Here is a 17,991-nt window from a genome sequence, read left to right as displayed (position 1 = left end):
TGTGTGTGTACGCGGTTGTACGGACGAGATTATTGACAAGTACTCCAGAACCACACAATGGGAAATCCTCAACGTCAGGCTTTCAATGTAGCTATGCTTCTTCTGGACAGGAAGTGACATCACAACCAAACCCGGACGTCTCCCGTGCTAGCAGTTCGCGATTTGTGTCAAAGACCATCAAGACCATTTTAGTGTTTTCATTTTTTTAAATACTGTGATTATTTAGATGACATTTTTGGGACGTGTTCCATTTTTGTTGTTGTACACTACATTTTCACATTGGTGAGATTATTTTCCTTCAGTTTCGACGCCCATCGGGAAATCCTAAACGTCAGGTTTGCAATGCCGCTACGCTTCTTCCGAACAGGAAGTGACATCAAAATAAAAGTAAGAAGAAGTATCCGGTGTTTTATTGTTTTTAATGTTGGAAGACTAACAGTTAGTGGGACGCTTTCACTCGACAAACCGTCAATTAAATAACAACACACAAAGTAATGTGGGCTTGGAACAAAATCAGAGAACTAATTGAGCACATCACGCAGTAGAAAAAGAAAAACATGGTGAAATGTTCTTCCCGAAAATTGATCGTCGGTGCGGACCATCAACTAGATGAGACTCACCAACAGCAACTTCCTCGTAGCTCTTTGCCTGATGCTACGGCGGGAAGCAGGTACCATACCGTGAGCTGCGCGTCACTTCCGTCGCAGCTGTTGCGTCACTTCCGTCATGATTTAATCGCGTTTATTCATCACTCGCGTGACATAACGTCGCAACGGTTGACCCTCGCTTCGACAGGCAGGTAGAGCGGAGTGCGGCGTCGGACTGGGTGAATACGTCACGCCCGATACGTGACGCACCTTTCAAACGCGGAAGCGGCGGCGGGGAGCTCACGGAGCGGAAGTGGCTCAGCCAGGCACGCATCAAGTGACGGGCAAAAGACGACCTCTAGTGGCTAAACACGGCAACGCCCCTAAAAATGAACCTCAACGTCCCCATTCGCGTCCTCCTACAGGTGGCGCTGCAACACCTCACTGTGGGTAAATCACGGGGCTCGTTCTTTGGCTTCCGACTAATCGTAACTCATCTTATAGATTTTCATCAAGTTTGACATGAACACGATTGCCTCTCTGGAGCACCATGTGTGGGTTCTGTTGATGGTCCTGGGTGTCAAAGTTCTGCGGGGTGCCTAAAAGTGCCGATAGAGACCGACGGCCCAAAAATAACCAGCAGGTGTCTCCTCACACCCTCCAAACACAACTTCTGCCTCCTCCAGAGGGCCGACGAGAAGGTTAAAGTTAGATTGTGGAGGAAACTTAGAACCTTGGACCCCTCGCAGACCAGTGCAAGTATAAGGAGTGACAACCGTGGTACATTTTATTCATCGAGCACGTTTCACAGTTTCCCAAAATGCTTCACATTGGTATACCGGTACGTAGAATAGCCCGGTTGTACAAAACAAACTGGAAAATCTAATGAATAAATCAGCATAGCCTTTCAAAATGGCCGCCTCAACCAATGTGGTTTTGAGTGCTTCTTAAATTCAAATTGACAAATTGTGTGCGTTTTCCTTTTCTTGTTTTGGTTTTTTTGTGCTTTGCGGCCTCCAAATACTTTAATTAAAATAATTTTTTTTTTAAAAGAAGAAGAAATCTGAGTGAATCTGGACATTTTATTGAGTACATTTTATTTTCAATTTCAATGATTACTATTTACACTTATTTTTTTGTGTCATCATTTTTACAACTGATCATTTTATTTTGAATGTTTTAGTTCACATTGAAATTGTACTTTTGGAACCCAATAAGCAGGTTATAATTTTGCAAGCCGGAGGAATAAAATGAGTCCGTTTCAAACAAGCGGATACATTTTTTATCTTTATGTTGTGCGTGTCCAATGTGGGGGTGTTGGGGGGAGGGGCGTGTATTGTTTGGAGTTTTAGGAGGTCTCAAACATCTTCTTCCTGTCGGCCTTGTCCTCGATGTTCTTGCGCCAGTCGCCGACCGCCTCTGTGGGCTGAAGCGGACAACAGCGCAGGCGCACGCGATCGCGTTAGCATGAGCGGGCTAACGCGAGCCTACTTGCAAATTCCAACCGGGACCGAAGCCAGGTTTTAAGTTTAAATTTGGACTGAAAAGAAATTAATTGCTTGAAACAGAATCAAATCCAAGCGGACCACATCAAAAGCAGACTTTTGAGTCAACTGACCCGAATTGGGCGGAACCAATTTTGGAGCGATTCTAAGGCACACCGAATTCAAGTCGAGCGGACCCGAACTGAGTCGGAGTCGGTTGCTGACTGACCTCCTCCTTGATCTCCTTCTTGACCTGCTTGAGGTTGGACCTGAGGTCGATGGTGGTCTTGTGCTTGCCCCCCAGGAGGGCCTGCAACATGGCGTCAGCCGACATGCGCACCTTCTTCAGGGCCGGCTTCTTGACGCCCGCCAGCTCCACCACCTTCAGTCTCAGGTCCTGGATCTGAGAGCAACGAGGTTTTCAACGTACAAGCCCTGGCTTAGACAATTTGGTTTTTTGGGGGGGTGGGGGTGGCGGGGGCTTCACGTTCCCAGACAAAAGAGTGGCAACTTTTGAATCTTTTCAAACGACGACGCTTACCTCAATGTCGAACTTCAGCACTTTGGCTTCCACGTCGTAGCGAGCGTCGTCAATCTTGTCGATGGACGATTGAAGTTTCTTGCAGATTTCCTGTTGGGGGGGGGGCGATTCAAAAACAAGCTCGCGTGAGCGCTGACAAAATATAGGCGCAGACGGAACTTTCAAATGTGGTAAGAGCAGCAGGCCACTGAATTGTTCTCGTGTATCCCGCTAAAGAGAATGCCAACACACTCCTTTGTTTTGGCTAGCCCATGCTAGCACTCTTTCTCAGGTTCCTCATAACAATAACATTTTTAATTTTTAAAAAAACGCTGAAACATTTCGGCATTTGACTTGCTTGCACTCGAGCACAATGCTAACACCGATCAAAAAGACATTTTTGACAACACGCAAAAAGAGATTTGCCTTTGGGCCTGTTAGCCGGCAAGCTAACTAGCCCTCATAGCAAGGCCATCATAACGCGAACGATGCCGCCAACACGGTTTCGCACGTTCTCCTCCAGCACGCCATCTGGCTACGGAGGTGGCGAAACACTTTTCGACTCATCGTGGACGACTCATCGATTAGCGAATAAACCAACGGCTATTTTGATCACCGCTAACTGAAGGCTAATTGTCCAAATCCTCATCCGGCAGAAAATTTCCGATTTCTGCGGTCCTTCATGAAATCAAAATAAGACGTTTGCAAACATCTGCTTTGACTTTGGAAAACCTCGGCTAAGGCTAATGCAAATAGTTTTTTTATGCCCCCCCCCCCCCCAATCAAAGTCTATGTTACGTGTTTTTTGTTTACGGCAATCTGATTGGTCAGCAGCAAAGAGGCGCGGTCTCACCACCAGGCTGGCCATGTCGCCACTGAGGTCCGGTTTGGGGCAGGTCTCGGCCATGTAGACCTCCTTGGCCACCTCCTGGTCTTTCTTCTCCTGCTCGAGCCAATTGGCAGCGATCTGGAGCATCACACTCTGCGGGCCGATTAAATTTCATCGCCATCGTTAGCACCGTTAGCTTCGCTAGCATCGCTTGCGCGGTCATCTCACCTTGAGGTGATGCCGGCGACTGGACGTCATCTTCTTTGAACTGTGACAGGGAAGTTGTCCGATTTGACGAATGTCGACAGTTAGCGTAGCATCAGCGCACGATTAAAAAGAACATTGCTCTTATTTTGCAATTTTTTTATCGGGAAAACTAACGTTTCTTTTCCGTGTTTTTGTTATGTTATGAAAAGTTTTAAAAGATATTCAGAAGTGTTTTTTTTTTAAACGAGAAAACACTTTGGAAAAAAAGTTTCAAAAAGTATGAAATGACAAAATACAACGTCAAAGCGGTAACATTTGGTGCTTTTCAACTTTTCACCATGCTAGCAACACAGCATCCCGCGGCTAACGTGGGCTCGTACGCGGCTCACATACGTTTGGCCGCGCGTTGCGTGCATGGTCATGAGCGACGGGGGTGACAAGTGATCAAAAAAGTGGCGGCTTTCATAAAAGGTGCGCGTTACAAGTAATTTCCAAATATATAAAAAAAAATTAAAATTATGGGAATTTTTTTTTCAATTAAAAACGTGAAAAATCTTTTCATGCGCATGTAATAAGTGACAAGAATTTTCTGGAAAAAAAAGGTGAAACCAAAGACACAAATTACGGCGCCTGACGACTGGTCGGGGAACGAGTTTTTCTTTTACTCGTACAGCTTTAGATCAACATTATAACAGTTATGTCGGTTATAAATAAAGTTTTTAGAGGGACTATTTCAGAAAATCATTGGACAGTGAAAGCGGGACTCACTCAGACATGTTGGCTCTTGTTGGTCAGCAGCGTCTGTTGAAGGCAAATAAAAAAAACGCCGGCAGTCAATTTGGCAGCTCGGAGGGGGAGGGGGAAATGGAAGCTCCGCCCACTTTCGCGCCACCTGCACCTGCGACCTCAAAAAAGCTAAAACGGGTCACCAACCCCTCCCATCGCCATCCACCCTCCGTGAAAGGCCACGGAGACAGCCGGACGCCACGGCCGTTAACACCAACAAATTCAGACCCACATGCATTACTATTCAACTTTGAGAGTGGAAAAGGTCACTTAGCCCCCCTCCCCCCCCCACACACACACGTATTAAAAGCACAAACTTGTTACATTTTAAGTTATTAAATAAAATAAAATCAAAAGAAAAATGACACATCCGACGTGCGAGTGTTGACACCTGCTTCCTGGAACGACTGAAGACGATGAAGAGGATGGCGAGGAGGAGGAGGAAACGAGAAGAAGGCCGCGGAGAAGGCCATGGGTGTGTCGGGGCGTTTATTGACACGCTTCGGCAAAGTCAGCGATTCACGCCAATGCTCCGGATGGTAGTGGGCGGGGCCAGCAACCCACCACGACTGCGTTGGGAACCTTCCACTCCAATCTCTCCATATGGTGAACTTAGAAAGTTCCCGAAATGGTCCCCTCAAGATCTATTTGGAGTGATTAGCCAGGAAGGAACACGCTGACGGTGTTTGGACTCGTCCTCCTTCCTTCCTGTCCAATTTTGGATTCCGGTCTCAATGTAGAAAAATGACATCATTCGACGCGTGACGGCGGGCTGTGCTGGGAATCGCTGCCGGTTTCTATACAGCGGACAATAAAGTGAAACAAAACCTCAAACACTCCCTACTCACTATTTGGGGACTTTTAGCTCGCCGTTTAGTCAACGATGCCGATTCTCGAAAAATGCCAAATGATTCGGAAACAGGTAATGAGTGTCACGTGACTGACCTTGACCAACAAATTAAGTGTTGTCAATGCCATGAAAACGTACTTAAGGATTATTTAAATTGTCTATTTCGGGGATTTTATTGACTGTAGGCAGGATTACTATCCTTCAAACTGAGTGTTTCTCCCCCCGGGGGGGGGGGCGCGAGGCTCCGTCAAGAGGAGCGCGTTTGACCTCGGGTACCATGCTTTTTTTTATTTATTTACTGTCTTAAAATATCGTGCAGTTGCACCTCCGCTACGTTAGGGGGCAGTGGCGCTCTGATTGGCAGAGTTTGCGCAGGGAGCATTCTCAGGGAGGAAATATGATGAGGCGTATGTTGACTTCAATGTGACTGCGATGGCAGACGAAGGAAGATCGATGTGCTTACTGTGTCTAAAAGCCATATACATTAAGGCGTCACTTAAAGACATTACACCCCAATCACGCTGATAAGCTGCTTGAGTTTTTTTTTTCAGCTAAAACGTGCCGAATATTGCCAACAATCATGCCGCTTTGTGACTGCTACTTAAGTAAACTAAATTGCAGGTTCCGGTTTCACATTGAGCAGGAGCCCGAGAGTTGCTGTGACCTGCTTCAAACATCGCTTTAAAAAAAATTACAAAATATGCTCATTGTTGCCATTTATCTAGACATCATCTTTGATTTTTAAAAAAAGCAAAAAAAAATTTATACTGTATATTTTTGTTTAGCTGGTTAAAGTTTTTAAAATACAGGTATTGTGCTCCTGAGATCATGTTGCTGATTAGTTTGAATGCATTATTAGTTATTGATTTTATGACATTTTATTTTTCAGTGTCGTATGGTTTGACATGGTCAGTCAAAAAATATTTATTGTTAAATTAAGGATTTAATGTTATTTTTCGATTTCAGATGCACTTTAAATCTTTTCTGTTCCAGTTACTAAAGCTATTCTTTGTTGTAAGTTGGTCAGTAAAGTTGGTCCATATTTCTTTATTTTTTTTATTCTCTTCTAGTGAATATGGATACAGTGTTATGCAAAGATATACTTATAACAATTTTGTAGACAAATGATACTATTTAATCCTTAATTAATTTAGTCCTAACTAAAAATTGTGACTGAGATGTGGTGGCATTTGCCTCATCGGAAGCTTGATCGGAGTCGTACGTCACATTTCCACAAAAACAAAACACAATAAAGACCAAGTTACATCTCGTAACTTGGGAAACTCGTAAACAAGGTAAAATAAAATAAACTGTATTTTAATATTTCTGGAGGGCGATCCTCAAAAGTGCAAGTGAGGGTCGTTTAACACAGGCCAGCATTATCATTAGCATTAGCATTAGCATTAGCTTTAGAAGCTAGCAGCCCATAAGCGTCAATTCTCACGTGGAAAAAAAAACTTGACAAAGATAATTATTTCAGTTGATAAAGTCGAGAAAAATAAAAACTCAACATGAAATTTACGTTGGAAGAATACAAATGATTGGGACCTACCTTTTATTGTTAAATCTTGTTTTTCCTCTGCCTGACAGCAACTGGAACTACAAACACATCAAGTTCAACTCGGGGCACACACAAATGAATTAGTTAGAAAAATATGACTTACCTTGAAAGGTGTCCATGAGACCTGGTGAACGCCAAATTTTGCCAGGAAATATGGGCAATTTATATCCTTTTAAAATTAATTCTGGTGTCCAATGTTCATGATTGTATTTCAACGAATTACGATTGGAAGTTTCAGAAACCAACGGGACACTTGCTTGACGCCATGATTAGAGGCTGGAACTACTCTACTGACATCGTGTGGTCAAACACGACAACTGCAACCAATTCCACAAAAGCCGTCACGTCGTGATGACGACATAACACGGCCTCGACAATAGCGACACACAAACGATCTTTAGACACAGTATTAGATACACGTAGTCATAACAAAATATTAAAATATTTTCATAAACATGTTGTCAATTCAAAAAAAGTGGGACATATTCAAAATAAAAGCTTACATTTTGGGTGTCGATGATGTACTTAATAAAATGGCCACTGAGTGTAAGTTTTAAGTGGATGTCTTTTTCCCTTTGTCTCTGAATCCGAAAATTGAGTTGAATTTTACAACTCAAACATCCCATCCATTATGGGATGCCCTTTTGACAAGTTGCCATAACAATCACACACACAAGTATCACTAAAAAAATCAAATAAAATCCATCAAACGTTGCCTGTGAGTAAACGTGTGTCAAATGGCTAGCAAGCGTTCGTACAAAGGCACACGGCAGCATGTCAAAGTTTGACTCGGGCAAACATTTAATGAAACAAGAAACATTTTTTTGATGACAGCGGATGCAAAAAAAATAAAATCGATTTTTTTAGGACGACTCAAACATCTTCTTCCTGTCTGCTTTGTCCTCAATGTTCTTACGCCAGTCACCCACCGCCTCTGCTGGCTGCACGCGCAGACACACACACACACACACACACACACACACACACACACACACACACACACACACACACACATTTTTCATCAGCTCTCTGTTCAGGGCGTCAAAGCACATAGTTGAGCCTTTCTCAAGTTTTTGGGGTGACCGACAGAGTAAATCCAGCGCCCATCTCCACATCCAGGGGCGGATCTAGCGGAGCGAGATCCAGGGCCACTGGACACCCCACAATCTTGACAAATGCTCAACAATTTGCCCTAGAAAAGAAAGCTGTGTTGTCAGCATTTTCCAAAGCAAGTAGAAAATGTTCACCTCCTCTTTGACCTCCTTCTTGACCTGCTTGAGGTTGGCCCTGAGCTCCAGGTTGACGGTGTGCTTGGAGCCCAGCAGCGCCTTCAGCATGGCGTCGGCCGACATGCGCACCTTCCTCAGGGTGGGCTTCTTCACGCCCGCCAGGTCGATCACTTTGAACTTCAGTTCCTCGATCTGCGCAAGGCGAGTGCCAACACACACACACACACACACACACGTTAGCTTAGCTTCAGTAGCCACATGTTCACCACAAAGAGACACGGGCGCCGCGTCATACGCCCGTATGCTAGCTGCTATTGCTAACCCCCTCCATTTTCTCATGTAATCGTCATGTTCACCTGGAATTGCGAGGTTCCAATCACCCAAACGCCTAGCATGCTAAAGTGGACTCTAAAACGAAGACTTGAGAAGAACGTGCACTCACCTCTTTGTCACCTTTTGCAACTTTGACCGACAAGTCGTACCTCTCCTCATCCGTTTTCTCGATGAGGGCGTTCAACTTTCTGCACGTCTCCTGCACGCATCATCGGAAGGGCAACTCGGTCATGTCACGTCCTCGCCATGTGACATCATCACCGCGGGACATTCCCATCATGTTATAGTATCGTCAAAAAGTGAGGTCATTATGTGACGTGGTTATGTCCGTCTACCGTCATAACTGCAGGTTTTTGTCAAGCGCGGCGTCAAACGAGTGTCGAGGTGAGCTAACCATGAGCGCGGTCTGGTTTCCGCCGAAGCTGGGCTTGGCGCAGACCTCGGCCAAGTAGTTCTGCTTGGCCACGGCCAATTCTCTCTTCTCCTGCTCGATCCACGTGGCGGCGATGGACAGGATCACGCTCTGCAAGCGAGAAAGTTCACGCCGGCATGACCGCGTGCGGTTGTTGGCTCCCCCCTCTAAGCTAGTATGCTATGTTAAATGTTCCACGACATTAGCTGAGCGAGTGCTACGATTTATGCTACTAGATACTTTCACAGGCGTAATCGAGCTACTGTCCGTGGTCCCTTTGGCAACACTTTAAAAAAAAAAAAAGACACAATATAACCTACTGAGTGTTACGGAAGAGGATTAGGGCCAATGAAGAAAGAAAAAATAAGGTTGGCAAGATTCTGACTTTAATCTCAGAATTCTGAGTTTAAAGTCAGAATTCTGAGATTAAAGTCAGAATCTTGCCAACCTTAATCTCAGAATTCTCACTTTAAACTCAGAATTCTGACTTTAAAGTCAGAATTCTGACTTTAATCTCAGAATTCTGACTTTAATCTCACTGAGATTAAAGTCAGAATTTTTTCTCACTGAGATTAAAGTGAGAAAAAAGTGACTTTAAAGTGACTTTAATCTAGAAATTAGATTTTAAAGTGAGAAAAAAGTGACTTTAAAGTGACTTTAATCTCAGAATTCTGACTTTAATCTCACTGAGATTAAAGTCAGAATTTTTTCTCACTGAGATTAAAGTCAGAATTCTGAGATTAAAGTCAGAATCTTGCCAACCTTATTTTTTCTTTCTTCATTGGCCCTAATCCTCTTCCGTAGAGTGTAACTAATGATTAACTTAACTAATTAATTAACTCAATTAATTAATCAAAGGAATTAACTCATTAACTGAATCATCAGAGAAGGGACTAAGTCACTTTTAAAGGCGTAATCAGGCAAATAAGTAGAACTAGTAAAGTCACTAAATGACTCTTATAAGAGTAATCGGGCTACTGTTCACAATAACTGAGGCAATACTTCAAAATATACTCACAAAATATACTCACAATAGTCTGCCTGAGTGTAACTGACAAAGTAAGTCGTTAGCTTACCTATCCGTTAAGTAACTCCAGTGTTTTGTGTACCTTCAAGTGATGCCGGCGGCTGGAAGACATCTTTTTGCTGAAAAATTGTCGGGGGGGGGGGGGCAGAGGGGGGGGGAAATCCAAAATAAATCCCATTTAAAGTCTATTGATGAAATGTTTGTGAGTTTATTAGAACTCTTGTAACTTACTCAGACATGTTGCTGGTGTTCGGGGGCTGCGATAAGAAGAAGAAGAAGAAGAGCAATTAGAATGAAATGCGCTTGCTGATCTATTTGGGAACTTTGGACTTTACAGCAGCTGGGGGTCAAATGTCGCCCGCGCTAATCTATTTAGTGCATGGCGGGAAATCAAATCTCTGGGTGGAATCTGCACCCCTCCGGACTCCTTTCACGGAAGAGGAATTTGCCCGAGACGCCGCCGCCGCAGCAGCATCGCGCGGGTCAACGCCAAAAATACGCAACTTGCATCAGCTCATCTCAGCCAAAGGTCGACCGAGAGCCGAGCCGTCGGCGGGCATCTTCCAAACGCTTTGCACAAATTCCACAAGTCAAGTCAAAACAAATCGCAGAAATAAAAAGACATGCGATGAGAGCAGAAGCGGATTCCTCACAGACACTATGTCGAAAGAGTAAAAAGTTATCAAACTCAAAACATAAAAAAAAAAATGATGAAAAGCTTCAAAAAAATCAATTTTGGGGCAGGGGAGAGAATGAAAAATATCAAATTTGATGATGCAAAGAAATAATTTAAAATTTGTATGACAATCTAAAGGATTTAATAAGGAATGTAAGTGCAAATATATTTTTTAAAAATAAAAAATAATAGAATAAAAATAATAAAATAATATATAATAAAAAAATAATAAAAAGAATAAAATAATAGAGAAAATGTGAAAAATTCAAAGAAAAGAGAAAAATAAACGAGACCAAAAGTATTCTTCCAAAAAAAAATGTACTAATTTTGAGCACGGCGATGACATCGTCATCATCGTCGTGCATTCAAAGACCTCGCCAAGAAGGCCCACCGAGGGGTCAAGAGGTCGCAGCGCTCGGCCGAGAAGCCGCCGGGCTCACCTGTGCCGAGGAACAAGAAGAACCAGGAGAAGAAGATGGAGCAGCGCTAAGAGTGCGCGGCGCTCCGACGTACCCATTTATACGCCGATCCGTTTACGTAGCGGGGGGGGGGCAAAAGCCGCGCGGCTTCTCTTTATGGAAAAGGCCCACCCACCCGTTTGCCGCTGATCGGATATCACATATCGGGGTTGCGGGGGAGTCCTCGCCGCCCGTGATGAGCCTCGAGGCGGGGGGAACCCTCCCTCATCCTGTCCCCGATTAGAAAAGGAAGACGGAAAGGGCTGGAAAAGAAGGAGTAAAATATGTAAGCTGTTTTGTCCGCGCGTTGCCTTCAATGGGAACTTGACCGACACAAAATGGCCGCCGCGTAGGCGCGCAGCCATATCACATCGTGTCTTCTCATCATATCTGTGACTGGGATGACGTGCGAGAAACACATCTGGGTCACATTCACTAGCTCGGGTAGGAAATAAACGTCAACAGCGTTCTCCTAGCGTTAGCATGCAAGCTAGCAACTTGCCAAGCTCTGTGGGCTAAATTAGCTTGACCTACGGCCGCACTAGCTTCAAAACAGCCTTCCGCCATCTGGCCGCTAACGACCTGCGAAGGTGTTTAAGGACGCGCGAAGTGGAACTAAACATAAACAGGCTCGGGCCAGCAAGCGAGTTGGATTCAACAGGTGCTTCTCCCACTTTGGCGCTAATGACGGCTAGCAACCTGCGAAGGCCTTTTAAGCGGAAGGCGCAAAAAGGTCTGGAGAACGGCGGCTACGAATTAGCGGACGTTGCCGCCGGCCATTAATGTTTCGGTTAGCAAGATGATCAGCGCAGCGTGGCAAAACAAAACGGAAGAAGGCCAAGGAGAATGTCGCCGCAATAAAAAGTCGGAGGTGGCAGATTTGCGCCGGACTTTCCGCCTGGATTACGTTTCTTCATTAGTTGCTTGGAGCTCTGGCTCTCATGGAACGTTCCGGATATTTTTAGCATGCGCATTGTCGACATAGTGGGGCAGCACAAACGCGTGGCTTGTGGCCTCATTCCTGAGTCAACGTTTTTGGACATCGTTTTCAGCTCAGCTAGAGTGACATCTAGTGGCCGTGTTAGGAAGTGACCGTATTCATGAAATCTGACGTTAAATCGAGTTTGACGAAAGATTAGATTAGCCGACGCGGAAAAATGGAAGATGACGTGATGAGGCAGATTGGGGTGGGGTGGCATCTAGTGGCCGTCCAAGGAATTGCCGATAGCTCATGTGGTCAATTGTCCTGTGATTGTGTTTATAAATAGGATTTATGAAGCATTAACGGCGCGGCGCGCCTGTGGCGTTGACGAACATCGAAGCCGACGCGGTCACGGGATCATTTGTCACGGAAAGGCGACAAGTTGGCAGCAATTTCTCAAGAAACCTGGAGAAGTGCTAGAATGTGAGCGTATCAAAATACAAGCTCCTCCTTGCGGGAGTTCAAACTCACCTTCTGATTGGCCTTCTCGATTTACGTCGCGACACATGACGTAGTTAGCATCATGCTAATCCGCAAAGACGGACTGTACAAGATAAATAGGAAAGTCTTGGAACCTCCAGCTCGAGAACTATGAGAAATAATTATGTGGGCCGCTAAGCTAACTGCTAGCTTAGCCATGGGCATTTCAGTTGTGGCTCTATAAGATTTTGAAAATAAGGAACAAAATATTTTCATAATTAAATGCGTTTGGCAAACAGTTAGCAAATGACTTGGCAGTGTTATTATTTTTTTTCCATTTTAATAGTTAGCTTAGAAAAACCTTGAGCGTGATGCTAACATTGCCAACCACCACGACAAGTACGTTCGTTCAGTAAATAGTCGTGCTTTTGTGTCGCGTTAGCAGCATTGAGAAGTAGGTTTAAAAAAAATAAAATCAATACAATTTGATACCACCGTATAAATTGAGCGAATGTGAAAGAAAAAACACAAGAAGAAGAAGAAGAAGAAGAAGAAGTGGAAGTAAAGTGACTCGAGCACAAGAGTTTTATTCCAAACACAACACAACCCGCTAGCTTGCTAGCTTGCTAGCGTGCTAGCGTGCTGGCAAACAACCACCGAAAACAAAACGCCATCGCTTACCGCTTACTTGAACTTTCCGTCTTCCATACCAACGTTACAAAAGCACCAACTTTCCTCGACGGTGTTCACACTTTCAAGTTTTGGGATAAAACTCTTGAGACTTCGAACGAGAAGAGCAAAAAGCCCAAGTGTGCCGTCGTTTTTTTAGCTGTCGAACATCTTCTTCCTGTCCGACTTGTCCTCGATGTTCTTACGCCAGTCGCCAACGTCGCGGAGTTGCTTGTCCTTAAAAACACACAAAGTGCGTGTCGGGCGCGGCGCGGACAAAGTTTTCGGACACACCGGCGAGCGGCTAACGGGAATTTGCTAACGACATGGCGACATTGGCGATCTCCAAACATCCTCAGCGGCGTCTCCGGCCATTTTCCGAGGATCAGCATACCGTTTGAAACACCTCCCCCAAAGCCCCCCCCCCATCCGAGATGCTCCTCACCTCCTCCTTGACCTCCTTCTTGACCTGCTTGAGGTTGGCCCTGAGGTCCATGTTGACGGTGTGTTTGGAGCCCAGCAGCGCCTTCAGCATGGCGTCGGCCGACATGCGCACCTTCTTCAGACGGGGTCTCTTGAACTTGCCCCTCAGGTCCACGATCTTGATGTTCAGGTCTCGCACCTACAGCGGGATACAGCGGGGGACCAGGGACTTGAGACCTTGGTAGCGTAGCGACCGTTAGCATATTAGCATTTTCTTGAGGTTCCCTGAACCAATGAATGTCAACGGATTGTCTTTGACTCTCACATCAGCCAATTGAGAAGAAAGCGATTGGAAATGTTTCCTTTTCTCACAAAAAACACAGCGACGTGGAATCGTTTCCTGTTCTCACTTGGCCCTTTTCCACCACGCTTGCGCTAATGCTAATCCCGGGCCAGTGGCCAGGTTAGCGACAGTTTTTTACTTTTCCACCAGTGAAATTGGCTCTAGCTGCGGTGCTTGAAACGGGCCAGACTCTGGCCCACGTACAAGTAGAATCGATGCTATGCTAAGTTCCCGAGCGGATGCTAACGGCGCGTGATTATTAAAACGATTAATGGCGCAGGTGCTCTTGGGTTAACGTTGATGCTAACGGTGACGTTTGGACGCTTAATGATGATGTCATCAATTGTTTTCCCCCTTCTCCGAAAATAATGACTCCATCTTCTCACCTCGTTGAGGACCATGTTGAGCTTGAACTCGATGGAGTAACGTTCCTCCTCGCTGATGTCAATCTGCTGGCGGAGTTGCTTGCAAAGCTCCTGAGGAGGGGCACCGCGGCAAACGTCAGCGCCGCGGAAGCCGACGGAGCGAGAGGCGCAGAGACGTCCACTCACCCGCAGCTCTTCGCCCGAGTAGGGAATGTCCATGTGAGGACATTTGTCTGCCAGGAACCGCTCGCGCTCGCCGGCTTTCTCGCTAGCCTCCGCCTCCAGGAGGTTGTTGGCCACCACCAGCATGCAACTCTGAGGGCACACGCGTGCTCGCTTAGGAATTGCAATACACACACACACACACGCACACACACACGTACCTTGAGAGTGTGCTTGCGTCTGGCAGAGAGTCGTTTCCTGCGCAGATCACATTACGGACAACTGATTGGATGCTAACATGCTAACGCTAGACATTTTATCATCAAGTTTTTATTTATTTTTTAATGGTTTAGTCTGAAGTTGCTAGCATTTTATACGTTAGCATTTAGCCTATCGCAGTAGGTTTCATCTCGTTAGCGTCTGTCCGCGGAGCCAAATGAACGATGCGGGCGTATGGAGCTGGTTAGCATGCTACGTGGTAGCATTCTTTGCAATTTGATGTCACTCACTCAGTGGCCATGTTGGCTTCTCGTTGTCGACCTTATCTGCAAAATAGAAAAATATTATTGATGTAGTCCACTTCAAAAAAATAAAATTGTTTATCCAAATAAACCAAATATTTTTTGTTGGCTTTGTTTTCCTTTCTTTCTTTTTGTTAAATCGTTTTTTTTTAGTGCGACAGTCCAAGTTGAGCGCATGAGCGGTCGCCTTCGAATCTTACCAACCATGTTGCTTCGTCTCTCAAGTTTATTTTTGGGGATGTGAAGATGTCTCAAGTAATCCATGCAGATTCAATGTCCACATTTAATTTTAGAAGACGTCTCGAGTTGAAAAGGCACAAGTCAAGTCCAACATTTTCTTTCTAATAATATTTTCTACCGAGCCCTCATTGGTCCAAAGATGGTATTATGGGCAATAACGGTGTGATGCATAGTCGCGCAGAATAAGGTAAAGACGATGGAGGGGGGGGGGTCAGTATCATAAAGACGTGGGGGCCGGGGTGGTGGGGGTGGGGGGTTGCTTGTCTATTCGCGGACTCAGCTGTCGGCGGAGGAGCAAAAGCTCGTCTTGAAAGAAAAGACGTCTGGAGCGACGAGCGCGATCGGCGAGAGCAACTGGCTGTCATCGAACACAAGAGTCCCGGGGGGGGCGCGACGCTGAGGGGGCGGGGCTGCGGGTCCGAAATGTATTTTGGGAGGCCTGAGGACATGAGAGGGAGGATGTGGGTGGGTGGGGGGGGGGGGGGTAACCCAACACGCAGCCGCAAGAGGCTTTCATATGAGCAAAGAGAAATAAATAGAAGGCAGCTGCTACCCAGCCGCCCGCCATTTTGTCACACGTGTATCGCCCCCCCCCCTCACCCCTCCCCCCCTTTGAACATTTTCATTTTCGCCACCAAAACGTCTTGACAAGCTTCCATCACTTAAGTATGTAGAACTACACCATGTCGTGTATTTCCTGTACCTGTATTATTTTTGGGATACGAATTAGCCTCGCGGCATCGTGTTGTCGTCGTTGCCATGGCGACAGAGGCAACAAAGAAGCTGCTGCTGCCGCTGCTGCTACTCGGGACGATGTTGCTAGTTTTATGTCTGCCATTCCAAAGTATTTATCATGCAAACAACTAAAAGGTTACTTCTGGCTGAATTTAAAATCTGTTTTTTTTTTTCGTTGTAATTATTTTTCCATCATAAAGGAAAGGAGCAGAGTGCCCCGTTGGATTTTCTTTTGAAGGATTGCAGTCAGTCCTGTATCATAAATTAAATGGAAATACTTTTAAAAAGTGACATTTTGTTAACTGCCTACAAAACGTGCTCAATATATTTAACTATTCCCTGACATTGTCTCAAATTTGGAATTTTAGTTTTTGGGGGGAGTTCGTGGAGTTAATTATTTATTATTTCATAATTGAGTTTTTTTTTTTAAGTCAACGGATTTATTTAAAGTTTTATGAAAATGGGGCGCCGTCACAAACGGTTGCTAACAACGTAGGGGTCATGTGACACCATCTCCCATTTTTTTCTGGTTGGATTCACTTTCCGATCGAAACAATTCACTCTTGAGTTTTGGGCGTCCTCGAGAACCTGCTTAGCCAGTAGCATCATCTCGCTTTTTAGCATCTCATTTGTCAAGATAGCTGCGTCACATCTGTTTTCTTTGAATTTCTTTTTTTTTTTATCATTTGGGACTGAAATTTGATACCACTGCTGACTGCGAAAGAATTCAACGCAGGCGCTAACCAGAACGCTGTCGCGCCCCCCCCCCCCCCCGAAATGATGACAGACGCAAAGGAAGTTTTCTGACACGTCAACACAACTAGTGGTCGAAAAAGTCTTTTCAAAAAAAAAAAAATAAACAGCAATATTTTTTCTTCAACAAATGATAACAAAGTGTCACGAGAACTTCAACTGATGCTTAGAGCGGAGTGAAAAATGTGAGGACGCTTGGCTATGTCACTGACCTGTGGGGGTGCCGGCAGTGGGCTTGCTCGCTGGCTGGTCGGTCTTGTGCTCGGGATGAGAGATGAGCTTTAAATGCCACGCCGGCGGGAATGCGCCGTCTCCTCTTTAGGGAAGCGGATTAGCCGACAGGCCAATGGACACGCAAGGTCGTGTAATACAACGCACACACACACACACACGGATGGAGCGGCCCCCCCACTTTAAATAACCGACTGACCTTTAAGATTGTCTTCTTCCCCCACCGCCATGATGACGATGACGGACGCAATGTCAGCGAGGAGAAGATGAGGAGGATCAAGATGAACGGCGGGCACGGGATGAGGAAGTGTCTTGTCGATCTGGTGGTGGATCTCCCTGCACACGCACATGGTCAATAGTTTGGGGGGCCGGGGGGGGGTGAAAAAGGGAAGCCACACATGGCAGAGCGACGCCACTTAATGAAAAATGCTGCGGTCACGCCAGTATTTGGTCCCGTTCACCGTTACTGGGCACATGTAGCTCTTGCGTGGTATTGGGAAGCACCGGCAGGGGGCAGCAACGAGCCAAAAGGATGGACCGGGTCGGGATTGCATCAAAAACCGAATATCGGAAATACGGAGGAACGGAAAAACTCATCAAATACGGTTTGGCGCTACATGCTTCAAACTTTCCTATGCAAAGCAAGATCCATTTATCGGGGTACCCATAAAAACGTGGAGGCGCATATTTTTTTTCCCCCTCCACAAGGATCCTAATGAGCATGCGGTATCGATATTGTCTTGACACCGATTTTTATCTTTTTAAACGACCAAAACGTTATCATATCAGTCAGCTTTTATTGAACGAACGGTACAAAGGTGGTCGCACCACCGAGGAATCAACCTGAGAACATTGAGGAGAACAAAAGTTCACGTTCACCTTCACCATGGACGCAGAAAACCCAAAAGCGCTCAAATACAACAGCCAGCCAGCGTTCACGAAAGCTCACGTTTGCACGAAAACAAACAAAAAAAACAAATCTAAGAGAAATTGAATAGCACGCGTCGAGAAAAAGGTGCAAATGTCACATCACAAACCAACCAAAGACGCTTTCCGCGTTAGCGTAGCCGCCGCTAGCTAGCTAGCTACTTCGAGATGTTAGCATCCGGTTATCGCGGTTGAACGAATCATTTTTTGGGAATATTTGCATATATCAAAAAAAATGTTTGTCACCAAATGGCAGGGAGT

The 17,991-nt window shown here is 45.4% G+C and overlaps 3 protein-coding genes across 5 annotated transcripts; all 3 read right to left on the bottom strand.

Annotated features, from left to right (window-relative positions):
* Nucleotides 1–584: 584 nt before the first annotated feature.
* Nucleotides 585–16,886, bottom strand: LOC127597942 (troponin I, fast skeletal muscle-like). 3 transcript variants are annotated; one of them, XM_052061334.1, is made up of 8 exons: nt 16,785–16,886; nt 14,833–14,868; nt 14,545–14,581; nt 14,348–14,476; nt 14,183–14,272; nt 13,476–13,652; nt 13,186–13,267; nt 585–594 (listed from the first exon to the last, which is right to left on the bottom strand). In XM_052061334.1, the coding sequence occupies exons 2-7, from the start codon at nt 14,841–14,843 to the stop codon at nt 13,187–13,189; spliced, it is 525 nt and encodes a 174-aa protein (XP_051917294.1). In that variant the 5' UTR covers nt 14,844–14,868; nt 16,785–16,886; the 3' UTR covers nt 585–594; nt 13,186. The 3 variants fall into 3 exon arrangements, with proteins under 3 accessions (XP_051917294.1, XP_051917295.1, XP_051917293.1); XM_052061335.1 differs by lacking the exon at nt 585–594 and adding an exon at nt 10,371–10,380; XM_052061333.1 differs by lacking the exon at nt 585–594 and having other exon boundaries at nt 12,924–13,267.
* LOC127597943 (troponin I, fast skeletal muscle-like) lies at nt 1,797–7,223 on the bottom strand. Its single transcript, XM_052061336.1, has 8 exons — nt 6,928–7,223; nt 6,816–6,862; nt 4,396–4,428; nt 3,649–3,688; nt 3,445–3,573; nt 2,613–2,702; nt 2,301–2,474; nt 1,797–2,013 (listed from the first exon to the last, which is right to left on the bottom strand). The coding sequence occupies exons 3-8, from the start codon at nt 4,401–4,403 to the stop codon at nt 1,936–1,938; spliced, it is 519 nt and encodes a 172-aa protein (XP_051917296.1). The 5' UTR covers nt 4,404–4,428; nt 6,816–6,862; nt 6,928–7,223; the 3' UTR covers nt 1,797–1,935.
* LOC127597944 (troponin I, fast skeletal muscle-like) lies at nt 7,602–10,191 on the bottom strand. Its single transcript, XM_052061337.1, has 6 exons — nt 10,057–10,191; nt 9,908–9,944; nt 8,781–8,909; nt 8,496–8,585; nt 8,072–8,245; nt 7,602–7,765 (listed from the first exon to the last, which is right to left on the bottom strand). The coding sequence occupies exons 1-6, from the start codon at nt 10,062–10,064 to the stop codon at nt 7,688–7,690; spliced, it is 516 nt and encodes a 171-aa protein (XP_051917297.1). The 5' UTR covers nt 10,065–10,191; the 3' UTR covers nt 7,602–7,687.
* Nucleotides 16,887–17,991: the final 1,105 nt, after the last annotated feature.

This window comes from Hippocampus zosterae, chromosome 3 (genome assembly GCF_025434085.1).
Source record: "Hippocampus zosterae strain Florida chromosome 3, ASM2543408v3, whole genome shotgun sequence".
NCBI lineage: Eukaryota > Metazoa > Chordata > Actinopteri > Syngnathiformes > Syngnathidae > Hippocampus > Hippocampus zosterae.
Note: the sequence above shows the minus strand (reverse complement) of the source record. Positions and strands in the feature narration are given on the sequence as shown.